General features: G+C 40.1%; 1 protein-coding gene and 1 long non-coding RNA gene across 51 annotated transcripts in view; one reads left to right on the top strand and one right to left on the bottom strand.

Moving 5' to 3' along the window:
* Positions 1-13,136, top strand: part of NEB (nebulin) — a 245,000-nt gene that overhangs the window by 196,963 nt on the left and 34,901 nt on the right. For 33 of the 50 annotated variants that reach the window (XM_081578089.1, XM_081578080.1, XM_081578102.1 and 30 more), the window contains exons 137-146: positions 1,816-1,920; positions 2,073-2,177; positions 2,814-2,918; positions 3,898-4,002; positions 5,255-5,359; positions 7,531-7,635; positions 8,011-8,118; positions 10,716-10,820; positions 12,347-12,451; positions 12,884-12,988. In XM_081578089.1, the coding sequence (XP_081434215.1) occupies positions 1,816-1,920; positions 2,073-2,177; positions 2,814-2,918; positions 3,898-4,002; positions 5,255-5,359; positions 7,531-7,635; positions 8,011-8,118; positions 10,716-10,820; positions 12,347-12,451; positions 12,884-12,988 (1,053 nt within the window). Of the gene's footprint in view, positions 1-1,815; positions 1,921-2,072; positions 2,178-2,813; positions 2,919-3,897; positions 4,003-5,254; positions 5,360-5,987; positions 6,093-7,530; positions 7,636-8,010; positions 8,119-10,715; positions 10,821-12,346; positions 12,452-12,883; positions 12,989-13,136 lie in introns of all 50 variants that reach the window. The other 17 variants (XM_081578090.1, XM_081578081.1, XM_081578087.1 and 14 more) reach the window with 1 other exon arrangement.
* LOC145541491 (uncharacterized) overlaps positions 5,165-13,136 on the bottom strand; it is a 34,578-nt gene continuing 26,606 nt past the window's right edge. Inside the window, exon 4 of the long non-coding RNA XR_014079059.1 lies at positions 5,165-5,651. This is a non-coding gene — a long non-coding RNA (uncharacterized LOC145541491). The remainder of the gene's footprint in view (positions 5,652-13,136) is intronic.

Raw genomic sequence — 13,136 nt, forward strand, 5'->3', positions numbered from 1 at the left:
TTCTGAGACTCTTTTCTTGTATTTGGAATGAGTATAAGAATTGTGATAATTAAATTAGACTAAATTTCAAGATAATGGTACACATTTTTAAAACAGTACTGGTCTCTTAGTTGATATTCAGAAAATATTTGTTCCTCTCTTGATTGCTAAGTCGTGTGAATGATACATTTGTTAGAATTAGTAGGGACAGATTTTCATCTCCCATACCATATGACCAAGGACAAGAGTGCCTTTCAACGATAATGAGATTTTCTGTTAATGAAATACGAAATAAATCAACCCTGGGTAGATGGTCAGTCCTTACCAGTTTTGTGTTCCAGAACCCAACTGTGAATTCATTGCACCTGTTACCTGAACTGGGGTCTCTGGAGGACTGCACTTGTTGGGACTTAACCCAGCTGAAAGTTCAAGCAACCTCATCACCCTCAACTTAGCAACATAACTCTAGGATTTCAAGGCATCTTAGCTAGTTACAGTGATCCCTAAACTGAAATGTGAAAAGGTACAGAAAATTGGAACAACATCTCAGTTCTATAATTTTGTCATAAATTTTCATTTGCAGCTAAAAGGAGTCTGTTGGTTGGAAAAAGGCCATGTCAGTTTGCTTAAAATATAAGCTGAGAAGATTATAAAGTGTGAAAGTGTAGGTCACTCAGTTGTGTCCAACTCTTTGTGACACCATGGACTGTAGCCCGCCAATCTCCTCTGTCCAGGGAATTCTCCAGGCAAGAATACTGGAGTGGGTGGCCTTTCCCTTCTCCAAGGGATCTTCCTGACCCAGGGATCCAACCCTAGGTGTCCCGCATTATGGGCAGATTTTTCACCATCTGAGCCACCAGAGAAAATCATATGCTAACCTCAAAATCAACTTGCTTGGATATTTTTTGTCTTCTTGTGACATCCCTATCTTTATCACTTCAAGGTTACCGTTGAATATTAATTTGACCCAAACTTACTCTGCATCACCACTGCTCAGAGATGTCCACACAGTGAAAGTGGCCCCTGGAGCTCGTTTTACGCCAGTGTAACAAGAGTGGTATCTCACATTAAGATACCACATCTACCATGGCTATCCCCACAAGTAGAGCAAAACGATCTTAAGAGAGTACCCAGCTGAAAAACGACGTTAAAGGAATCCTTTAATAGGTGTTTGCTCAGCTACCCAGAAAGAAAGGATTTGTTTGAGGTTGAAAACAGTGTGCTGAGAGAAGTATTCATTTAGTGTAAATGAGATGAATCCTCTGTGATATTCCTAGGCTAAAGTCAGAGCTATATCTTTTGCAATATCACAAAGAGATTATAATGAAATCAGATTTCAGGATTGCTCCATGGAGAAGATATTTTAATACCAGGAGTTAAAACTAAATCTTTCTTTTTCCATGTACATTAGTAGGTCTTGGGCTCAACAAAGTTATGCTTTTTTTTCCCTTCTCCTCCCAAATGAGCTTTTGGTTTGCTCATTTTACATTTAAATAAACTTTTAAAGTACTTTTAGTACTTTAGCTGTAGCAATAATACAGTACAGAGTTCCCACATAGCCTACACCCAGTGCCCTATTGTTAACAGCCTACATTACCATGGGACATATGTCACAAACCAATTTGGATACATTATTTTTAACCAAACTCCATACTTTATGCAAGTTTGATTAGTTTTCTCTTAAAGTCCTTTTCCAGGATGTGAAAGAGCTTTTTGATCTCTCCCAAATTTATTCAAGAGAAAAATAAGAAATGAGACAAGAGAATTCAAGGTTAAAAGAGCTTAATTATATAATTTGGTAATTTTTCACAATCCATGTGCTTTCTCTCTTTCCAGCTACGCTATAAAGAAACATTTCAAAAGACCAAAGGAAAATACCACACTGTGAAGGACGCCCTAGACATCGTTTACCATCGCACAGTCATGGACCACATCAGCAAAGTATGTCCCTACTTATTTCTGCTTGTGTTGGACTCAGTAACCCACCATCATTTTTAAAAGTATCCTCCCTTTCCTAAAACTGTCTGGAAACAAGTAGATTTTTTTATGTTAACTTTGGATAAGACGTTAAAACTGTCTTTGTGGTTTTACAGATAAAGTACAAGGAGAACTACATGAGCCAGCTGGGAATCTGGAGGTCCATTCCTGATCGCCCTGAGCATTTCCACCATCGGGCAGTCACTGATGCAGTTAGTGATGTGAGTTGTGAAATCTATTTTTACACATAAATTCATATGCCCACATGACTTATGAAATCAAACACTGTATAACAACTGATTGAAACTTGACTAACTTTTAGCTCTTGTGTATGGAGGATGTTTAAGTCCCAACACTCATTGCTGAATAAGTGAGCTTCAACTTGGGAGACAGAAAAATGTATTCAAGTTTATCAGCCTAATTTTTCTTCTAAATGTGTTACATCATATTACATGTCTAAAAGTGATATACTTCATCTAAACAATAACCTATTTTTGATCTACTGAAGAGACTACTTCATGAAGCAATTAAGACACATAACAATGCTTATTTAGAAAGAAATTTTAGTTCTTTATATGAAAATACAGCTGCCAGCTTAATGATATACTCTCTAGGAAAGTATGCCTGTTAAATTCAAGTTGCTTTAATTGGTATTAAAATGAAAATTCCCATATGCAGTACAATATACCATAAAGTGGGCAAAAATCAGTATTAATGTAAACACCTCTTAAATAATTATTTCAGTACTTTATTATTCCATATACCTCACAGAGCTTCTATTTGTTCTCCTTTTGTTGATCCTAACCTACTGCTATTTGGAGGTAGGTTCTTAAAACTCTTTGATGTTCTTCTCCCAGGTAAAATATAAAGAAGATTTGACCTGGCTAAAAGGCATTGGTTGCTATGCCTATGATACTCCCGACTTTACTCTGGCTGAAAAGAACAAGACTCTCTACAGCAAGGTATGTATCTACTCAGGGATAATGGCCACATCCATGCAGTGTCCTCCACTGCCCACAGAGAGTACTAGAACTGAGGAAACAGCGCCTCATATTTCCATCTCTGTCCTTGCTTCTAGACCCTAAAGTAGGAACACATACTGCATTATTCACTCTACTCAGGAATATTTTAGTACTGACCTCATTGATAACAGTAATCATTTATTTATATCATTCCTTGGAATTTGATAAAAGGCCATCTCAGTACAACTCCTCACGGCTCTTCGACAATTTCCTTCTTAGTAATATGTCTCTGGATGATTTGATATGGCAGCAAATATAAAGTGAGATTATTTTGATTCACAAACTTAACACGTGACTTGAAGCAAATAACTGTTTTTTATGGCCTCATTTTCCTACTTACAAAATAAAGCAATCAGATTAGGTTCCTTTGAGTTCTAAAATAGAAGTCAGCAAATTTCTCTGAAAGGCGCCAGATAGTAAATAGTTTAGACTTTGTGAACCACGTTCATTCTGTCACATATTCTTTGTTACAATCCCTAAAGATTATTTAAAAAATTGTCTAGTTCGTGGGGCTATTTAAAAACAGGTAGTGGTCTAGATGCTAGCATATTCTTACTCTAAGATATTATAATTAATTCCTGGAAAACTACTTCTAATTAAAGAGTTAAAAACTGCCTTCATGTGCACATGGAAACACCTTCAAAGTAAAATAATTATCACTATAAATATTGAAACAAAGAAGAAACTGATTTGAATTTTTACCCAATATGGGAACAGATCCATTTGACGTCTACTCAATGAAAGTATGTATTTGGGGGCTAGTTTTCAAGGCATTGGGGTGGTATGCCCTGCATTGCTTTGGGAGATAGAGTATGTTCAGTAATTACTTGTTAACTCTCTGAATGAATTAATCACACATGTCTCACTCTTAAGATAATCACAACCTGCTATCAAGTAACCATGTTTCTGTTTTCTCTAGTATAAGTATAAAGAGGTGTTTGAAAGGACAAAGTCAAATTTCAAGTATGTTGCTGATTGTCCAATCAATAGGCATTTCAAGTTTGCAACTCAACTGATGAATGAGGTACGTATAACCTGATCCAGTTAAACCTATTAACTTCCCTTAGTAGTCTATAAGTGACATTTGATTAAAACTCAAAACATAAAATGACAGGCAAGCCTTTGAGTCTTTGGGAAGACACTTATGATATCCCTGTTTTATGGGCTCTGCCAAAAGAAGGAATAAGAACAAATGAAGGGCCTGTGCAGAGTGCAGTGAGGGCCCACAGCCAGCATGGCCTCTGCCGACACTGGCATGCGGCAGCACAGCCCTTTGGGTGACTCTCAGCTGAACTCCCTTCAGCAGGATTCTGTATAGAGTTGGGAGACCCATTAAGTTCAAAGTTAATTTAGTATCCCTTACCAAGGCCCAGGAATGGCAGCCCTAATCGTGTAGTTGTGATTCACACATTCAAACATATTGCCATAGTTACTCACACATTGCAGAGAAATGTCCATTTGCACTCGGGATATTCCTGTCTTCTACCCAGTTTTTTGTGGAACTGGCTTTGCAGTATTTTAAGTTAAATTTAACTTAAAATGATGAAATAAGCAAGCTATGAATTAACATATGTTTGAGTGGTTTTACATTTAATTTCCTGTCTTTGTATTTTCTACAGATTTACATAAATTCAAAAACATTAGAAAATTAGTAAATGAAAATTAGTAAAATGAATCTAAAATATGAAAATATAGCCAATGGTATATTTGTTTCAATGTATTTCTTTTTTGTTTTTAAATTTGCTTTATTTTCAGTAGATTTCCAGGTGGGATGACTCTGAAGAATTACTGTTAGTAACTTCTTAGGAAGACAGTCTTGATATATTTTGTTTCTATTTTTCTAACTCATGAAGTATTGCCAGGTCTCTTTCATAATAAGATAAATTAACTAGCATTAGAATGTGTCCATGAATACGCTTTTGATTCTACCAGCATTAAGGAGTAAGCCTATAGCTTGTCAGTGCCTTATTATAAATACAATATAGGATGTCATAAAACCAACATTGCTAATGACATCATATATAAAGATGGGACATTTTAGGCACAAGGTGCTTCCACTTGGGTGTCATCATTGATCTAGCCCAAGCCCCAGCCTTCTCCAGGTGATCTTCCTTTGTTTAACTCTCTTTGCCTTCCTGTTTTCATTACCCTGGATGTTTTGGGAGCCCACCTCTAGAAAGGACACGTTTCTGGCTCTCTGAAGTGTTTATTTTGGGACATTTCTATACAGCCTTGAAATTGTACTCTTGCTATAATTTGATATAATGTTTGAGCAGAAAAAATACAGAGCTGATTATGAGCAGCGGAAAGATAAATACCACCTGGTAGTCGATGAGCCTAGACATCTGCTGGCTAAGATCGCAGGCGACCAGATCAGTCAGGTACTGTGATGGGGCCGCCTGGATGCCAAGCAGGACTGCGCTCCAGTTTCTCATGAGATGTCGTCCCGTCTGCTGCAAGGATGTCATAGGTTCTGCCTATGATATTGGGATGTTCTGTTCCAGAGTATCTGTCTAGCCACCCAAAGAGCCCACGAGCTCTTTGAATGTGCCAGTCTATGCTCTGTGTCCTCACGTGTGCTGTGGTGAAGAGGCAATGCACAGCTGGGTCCTTCCACCCTTCATCCTTCTGGAGGGCCTGTGTGTCAACTGCAGGTGCAAAGTGCAAATTAAGCTGCAAATGCAGAAACAAAGAAACAAATTAATGGAACGAAGACAGAATTCCTTACTGTATTTTTCTACTCCAATGATGTCATCTTTTCTATGAGGCAATTTTGGTGGGTCTGTCTCTATTATTGCCCATTTACAAAGGCTATGGTGGTCAGCTGCAAATTCACAGTCAGCCTGCTTGGCATTATAATGCATTTGGTGTCTTCACCCACACATACACATGAGAACACAAAGTGTGTATGCCTACATCTCTTCACTCAGAGGTGATCGGGATATAGAGCCGTCTTCTTTTCTGTCTTCATAAGTCTCTTTTGTGCTTCACTGCTCTTTGCATGAACAGAGAAAATATAAATCTAGTGCCAAGATGCTTCTGAAACAAGGATGTAATGAAATTCTGCGTCCAGATATGTTGATTGCCCTCTACAACACATACATGTGGAGCCAGGTAATGTCTGATGAGATGGGAAGAAGAGATTGAGAAGCCTTGGGGGCATTCACCTCTAAGCTTTCCCTGGTTTCCTTCCCTTGCCCCCTGCCCAAGCTGGTTTCACATGACAAAGCTGCATAAACATTCACTCCCTGCCAATTACCTCTGGATGTGGCCGAGTGCAGTGCCGCAGCAGCCAGCTTCTCTACGTCTTCTGACACCTTTGGAACTCCTAGTAAGACTGAGGCTTTTTCAAACTTTGCCAAAGTTTTCCAAATTGGTATGACATTAGTTTATGTTTTTCACTGTTTGCCCCAAAGAAATAGATTTCTTAGAGATAAGGATCTTAGGTAAATTTGACAGTATTTAAAAGGCCTGAATATCTAAAATTTTCACACAATGTGTCCATTGCTCTCTAATGACTACTCTGTACCATTTTGGAGAGATGAGGATGATGGTGCAGTTCTTTGAATATTGGACATATTCATGGCCCCTCTTGTGTTTGATGCTGTATTTGTTAGGTTATTTCAGTACATCTGTCCTCACACACACTTGTTAACAATACTACTGATCACCTTGCCTTCCTACAAGCTCATCTGAAGCACACTCTGCCACCTTTCCATCATATGTTGAAAGGTAAATTTGAAGCAGCAAAAAAACAGTGGTCATTGCCTAACTACCAGATACAATGTTAATAAAAATGCCATTGTTTCCACACCCCCAAAAAGTTCTTAATCAATCTTTTGTATTGGCAACTTGTTTTATCACTTTACTTTGTATTAGCAACTTGTTTTATCACTTTAGTATGACATCAGACCCACACATGAAATGAGGATGCCTTCCTATGGACATCCTATTTGCCTGAACTTTTCTCTTCATCTTGATATGATCATCAGATAGTTGTGCATGGAATTTTTCTGAGCTCTTTGTGTCTGCTTGAAACTGCTTATGTGCATGAAAAAAAAATCATGACTTGAAAATTTCAAAAGTGAATGTCTTTTAAAATAACTGCTTTGAACTGTATGTATTCATTTTTTTTCATCTGTTTCATCTTTGATATGAAAACATAGCTTAAGAAAATATATATTTGATGCAGCTTACTGTGAATGAATCATTCCTTGTCAGACTCCAGAGAGCATGGGTCTAGGCCTGGCTCTGAGATTTCACTCTAACAGGCCCTTAGCTTACACTCTTAACCTCTCTGGGATTCAGTTTCCACATGGATAAAATATATGGAAACTATCATTTTAGTCTTATTATTATTTCCTCACTATTATTACTCTATTACCCTATTGCTATCAAACAGAGATTTAATATGAAAGCATGGCATCATTCCCCACATCTATGGCTTATATAATAGTCCTATTGTTTTCCATGGGACTGTCTCAAAAGGAAAGCTAGAGTCCCTGAAGGCCCTCTCCTACTTCAAGTTAACTTGTTCTCCTCTACAATTTAGATCAAGTACAGACAGAATTATGAAAAAACAAAGGACAAGTTTACCTCAATTGTGGATACTCCAGAACACCTGCGAACTACAAAAGTCAACAAACAAATCAGTGATGTAAGTACAGGGAGCACTGAGTGGTTTCTTGACCTTGGGGGTATTTGCTAATGTGGAAGGGCATTTTAGATGGTTACATGTTTGGAAGACTACTGCCATTTAGTGGGAGGGAGGGAGGGACACTGAATGTCCTACTCTGCTCAGAACTCTTCTTTTCGAGTAAAGAATCATCCCAGCCAAATTAGCAGACACCCTATTGTAGAGGTATGGGAGCCTTTGCAGAAAGCATGAAAACCTGATGAGTTTATGGGACTCTCTTTCCTTTATATATACTCAATGACAGTAGCAACAATGTTCCCTTTATATTTTTACATACATTACAATATAAATTGAGATGCATAACATTGGCTCTTTCTGCCTTGACATCTCTTTCAGATACTGTATAAGTTGGAATACAACAAAGCCAAACCCAGAGGCTACACCACAATTCACGACACGCCCATGCTGCTGCATGTCCGGAAGGTCAAAGATGAAGTCAGTGATGTAAGTACCGGGATAGCTTTGCAGCCTCTCTCACCTTGGCCTCTTTCTAATGTGATTTAACAAACCCAGGACCTCTTATCTATACCTGTGTAACAATCAATCTAAATTGTAGCAGTTTGAGACAGCAGTCATCCTTTTTTGCTCAGCATTCTGTGAGCTGACTGGACATAGCTGAGTAGATGCTCTATTATATGTGCTAGCAGACAGCTGCAGCTCAGGCGAGCCACAGCAACCAAGAATTGTTGGCTCCCAGTGCTGGCGCCTGATCACAGCTGGGCTGGGCACTCAGTTACTGTACAGACAGGAACCTCTGTACATGGCCTTTGTGGTTTGGCTGTCCCACAGTGTGGTGGATGGGTCCTAAGAGGCTGGAGTAGAAGCTTCCAGACCCATTAAGGGCTACTCCTAGAACTGACACAGAGTCACTGTTGCATTATTTTGCTGGGCATAGTATGCACACCTAGATTCAAGGGGTGAAGAGATACAGGCCTCCTCTGGGTGAACAAATGGGAAGGTCACATTGCAGAAAAGCATGTAGCGTAGGAGGATATTGTTGAGACCATTTGAAAAATGCAGTGGGCCATAAACTCTATTAATACGCTATAAGCTTCATCTCGGCTAAGAGGAACAACGTAGCCATTAAATCCTAATACTTTGAATTTGAGTAGAAATTATATCCATATATTTTGATATACAGAGCTAGATTCTGTGGTGGAAAACTGTCATCATTTTGGTTGTTGTTGTTCAGTCACTGAGTTGTGTCCAATTCTTTGCTGGACTGCAGCATGCCAGGCTTCCCTATCCTTCACTATCTCCTGGAGTTTGCCCAAACTCATATCCAGTGAGTTGGTGATGCCATCCAACTATCTCATTCTCTGTCCCCCCCTTTTCTTCCTGCCATCAATCTCGCAGCATCAGGGTCTTTTCCAATGAGTCAGCTCTTCGTATCAGGTGGCCAAAGTATTGGAGCTTCAGCTTTAGCATCACTCCTTCCAGTGAAAATTCAGGGTTGATTTCCTTTAGGATTGGCTGGTTTGATCTCCTTGCTTTTGGGTAACAAATAGATTAATATTTTAAAGAACTCCATGGCTTTATGGGCATCATAAAGAATAGTAAAAGCAACTGTGGAATCCCTACCCCAAAGCCTTGACTGAGGCTGGTGCTCAGGAGTTCTTTGGTAGATAAACAAATGGGTTCACACTATTGAATTTGAGTTGCCTAGAAAAATGTTAAATATATCCGTGCGCTGTTTATGAAGGCAGAAATGCATAAATCATTTAAAAATATTTTTTATATTTTTCATATAAAAATAAGTTTTGGCACTTCAAACATGAACATCGGGTATTCATAAACATCTATAAGGTAGATCCCCTATGTAGAGCAGCCCGTTCTCTCTCATTGAAAAAAAAAGTGAAGCAATTCTGTATCCATTTCCTTAAGCTTCCCGATTATAACAATAACCCAAACTGATGAGAAATATGGATGTCCAGGCCTGAAACTTAAAGCTACTGATTTGCTACATTTATGAAAAAGCACAGAAAACTGTGATTCACATGATCATGCAAATTTAGTAAGCACTACCGTGGCTTCCTTTGGATAGTTTTATTTCAGATTTAACCATGTTAAGACCTAAGATCCTTCTGCAATAATTAGTGAGAATGCCCAGACGAGGCCCCAGGGCCCTGAAATTTAAAAGGAGCAAAAATGAGTGAAGCTAGAAATTCCAGGCTCAAGGTGAAAAAAAGGACCAGCTGGGCTCACAGAGGCTAAGCCTTCCCTGTTTCTCCCCCGCCCACCGAAACTCTAGCAATGGCAATGATGATGACAGCATTCACCCATCAGTACATTGATTCATCAAATATTTATTTGGTTCCTTGGGAGTTTCCCAGGTGGCACTAATGGTAAAGAATCTGCCTGCCAATGCAGAAGACGCAGATTCCATCCCTAGGTCAGGAAGATCCCTTGGAGGGGGAAATGGCAGCCCACTCCAGTATTTTTGCCTAGCAAATTCCATAGACAGAGGAGCCTGGCTACAGTCCATGAGGTTGCAAGGAGTCAGACATGACTGAGTGACTGAGCACATATGTTGTTTGTTAAGTGCGTGCTGCTAGGAGTGAAATAATGAATGATACACAACTTTGCCCGCAAAGGATTTAGCTCAAAAGAAAGAATAGACAGATGAATAATTACAACATGATAACAGCTACAACTACAGGGGTGTGGAAGGAGGACAAGCCTGATCCCATTTGGGTGAGCCACTGGGGGAAGCCTTGTCTTCCATCAGTGGTTGTTCTAAACTCTGGAGTTTCTGATTTGGGGAAGGGAAAACACATAGACTGCTATCCAGCTGTTCTTTTCAGCACAAGCTCAGAGGACATAAATTCTATGGTAACTCAGTGAACAGATGCAATGTGTCCTGAGGGGTAGACTCTAAGATCTGAGACAGGATAAGTGCATGTCTACTAGATGTGATGGCTGCATCATTTCCTCTGTATTCAGTCTTAAGAAGCATTGTGTACTATAGTTACAATTTTAATTTTTTTTTTTAAGACACTTGTGAGCTCCTTTAAAAAATTAACCTGTGTTTCCTCCTGCAGCTGAAATACAAAGAAGTTTACCAGAGAACTAAGTCCAACTGTACCATTGAGCCAGATGCTGTTCATATCAAAGCAGCCAAGGATGCCTACAAAGTCAACACCAATGTAAGTCCCTAAATCTAACAGGGGTTCATCAGCTTCTGCAGGACACATGGCCTCTTTTGGCATCACTTCAGGTGGTTGCATTCTAGTGACTCCAGATCAAGGGCTGGGCCCTGGAGCATGAGTGATAACGCTGACCTCTAAATGCTCCCGTGGTTCTCACCAGGGAAAGGTAGGAAAAAGCAAGGGTGGCCCATGGATATTGTACCCACTCAGCCGCTGTGTCAGGATACTGAGAAATGGGAGATTTAATTCTGAAATGAAGGTTACATTTTTGAAAGTGTCTCCAGTCTTTTTGTTCTTCTCCTGCCTCAAACTTTGGAGCCTGCTTCTTCTGAAAAAAGAGAGCACTTGAGCTGCTTGATGCTGTCAGGAGTTGACCTAGACCTTCCTCCTGCTCACATCTCCCTGTGCTGATTCTTTGTGTGATGGGGCATCTTAAAGCCTCAACCACAGAAACTTTTTTGTGCATTTAGATAAGTACTGACTTCTTAAAAATATATGTGGTTATACAGTGAAAGATTATAAAATCCAAGCTGTGACCGCTAGTGCCACAGAGAACTGTATTTATTAGGGCAAACAAACTGAAATGCCTTTAGGGGCTGACAGGGAGCTTACAGGTGTCCTGAGAATGGATGCAGAGATAAGTAGCAGAATAGATGTGGGACAAAGCAAATGCAGTAAAATGTACATTGTAGAATCTAGGTGTTGGGTATATGGGTATTCTCTGTAAGATTCATGCAACTCTTTTTTTTGTGTGTGCAACTCTTCATATGCTTGAAAATTTCACAATGAAATGGAAAAAATTTGATCAAAATTAATATGTGAAAGCATGTGTATCTTATTGTACACAAATGATACCTTGACCAAGAAAAAGGAGAGACAAAAAGAGTGAAGAAATGTGGCTGATAGTGAGGGCAAGGACACTCAAATGAAATTATATACACTCTATTCCTCAGATTCAGCCTGAGGTAGCCAGTTCTCCAGCTCAAATGCAAACCTAGCAAGTACACTCGCCCTCTGAAGTCAGGCTGCCTGGGTTTGAACCCCAGCTCCACTACTCACTAGCTATCTCACCTGGGCAGCTTACTTAGCCCCTCTAGACAGTTGCTCAGCTCCTGATTTCATGAAGTTGTGATGAAGATTAAATGAGTTAATATTTACAAAGCACTTTGAGAAGTGCCTGGCAGAAAATAAAAAATGTTTAATAATTTTTTTAAAGTTGTCTGAATTTAGTTAGAATACTTGACTCAAAATAATTAAACTGTCCTAGCAGAGTTAGTTTGAAAAATCGTTTCATCTGGATCCTTTAAAAATTATTAGCCTCTATTTTGAGGCCAAGGGGTCCCATAGGATGACAAAACTAGTTGCGTAAATTGTACAGAAATTTTAACTGGGGCTCTCTTTTTGCATAAAGAACCATGATTTGTTAAAGGTTAAAATGCAGGCTGAGTCCCTCTGTGCTGCGTGTATGGTTGTGAATTCAGGTCACTGAATGAACTGACCTGTTTCTGTCTTGTTAAAAACAGTTGGACTATAAGAAGAAGTATGAAGCCACCAAAGCCTACTGGAAATGGACCCCTGACCGCCCAGACTTCATCCAGGCTGCTAAGTCGACCCTGCAGCAGAGCGATGTGAGATAAGAGAGACAGAACTGCATGACATACCCGAGGCAGAAACGTCCCTCATTATCTATAATTACCACTGTCACTGTGTTAACCCAAAGCTCATTTGAGATCCAAGAAGGATAGGAGGGTTGTGAAGTGTGAAAGGCAAGCTCAGCAAGTAGACTTGGCCACACAGCCTGGTCTCACATGGCTGAGCCCAAACACTAATAGCTCCTGAGGGAGGCAGGGGAGGACCAGGAAAGCTTTGTCCTGGCCTTGGGGCTGGCGAGGAGGAGCCCAGCTTGCAGTGGACCCAGCCGGGAAACCCTTGCCCCCATCCTGGCAGCAAATCCTCATAGTGCCCTCAAGAAGAAGACTCCCTAGGAATTTAACCAGATACCAGCTTGCTCCTGTGCCTGGCATCTTTTCCCAGCTTCCTCTGCCTTTCTTCTGCTATAGTTTGAATACAAGCTGGACCGAGAGTACCTCAAGGGTTGCAAGCTTTCTGTCACGGATGACAAAGACATGGTGCTGGCCCTGAAGAATTCTATCATCGAAAGTGACGTAAGCATGCGGTCCCTTCCCAGAGGCCTAGCCTCACGCAGGGCTGTCTTCTGAAGCCCAGGCCCCAGGGGCACCCAGGACTAGGGAGGGCTGCTGACCCGAGTCCACAGCAGTGACTTGGCAGAGCAGGGTGGCAGCAGTGGGAAGC

The sequence above is a fragment of the Giraffa tippelskirchi genome, chromosome 3, assembly GCF_054371585.1.
Source record: "Giraffa tippelskirchi isolate mGirTip1 chromosome 3, T2T-mGirTip1v1.2.pri, whole genome shotgun sequence".
Lineage (NCBI taxonomy): Eukaryota > Metazoa > Chordata > Mammalia > Artiodactyla > Giraffidae > Giraffa > Giraffa tippelskirchi.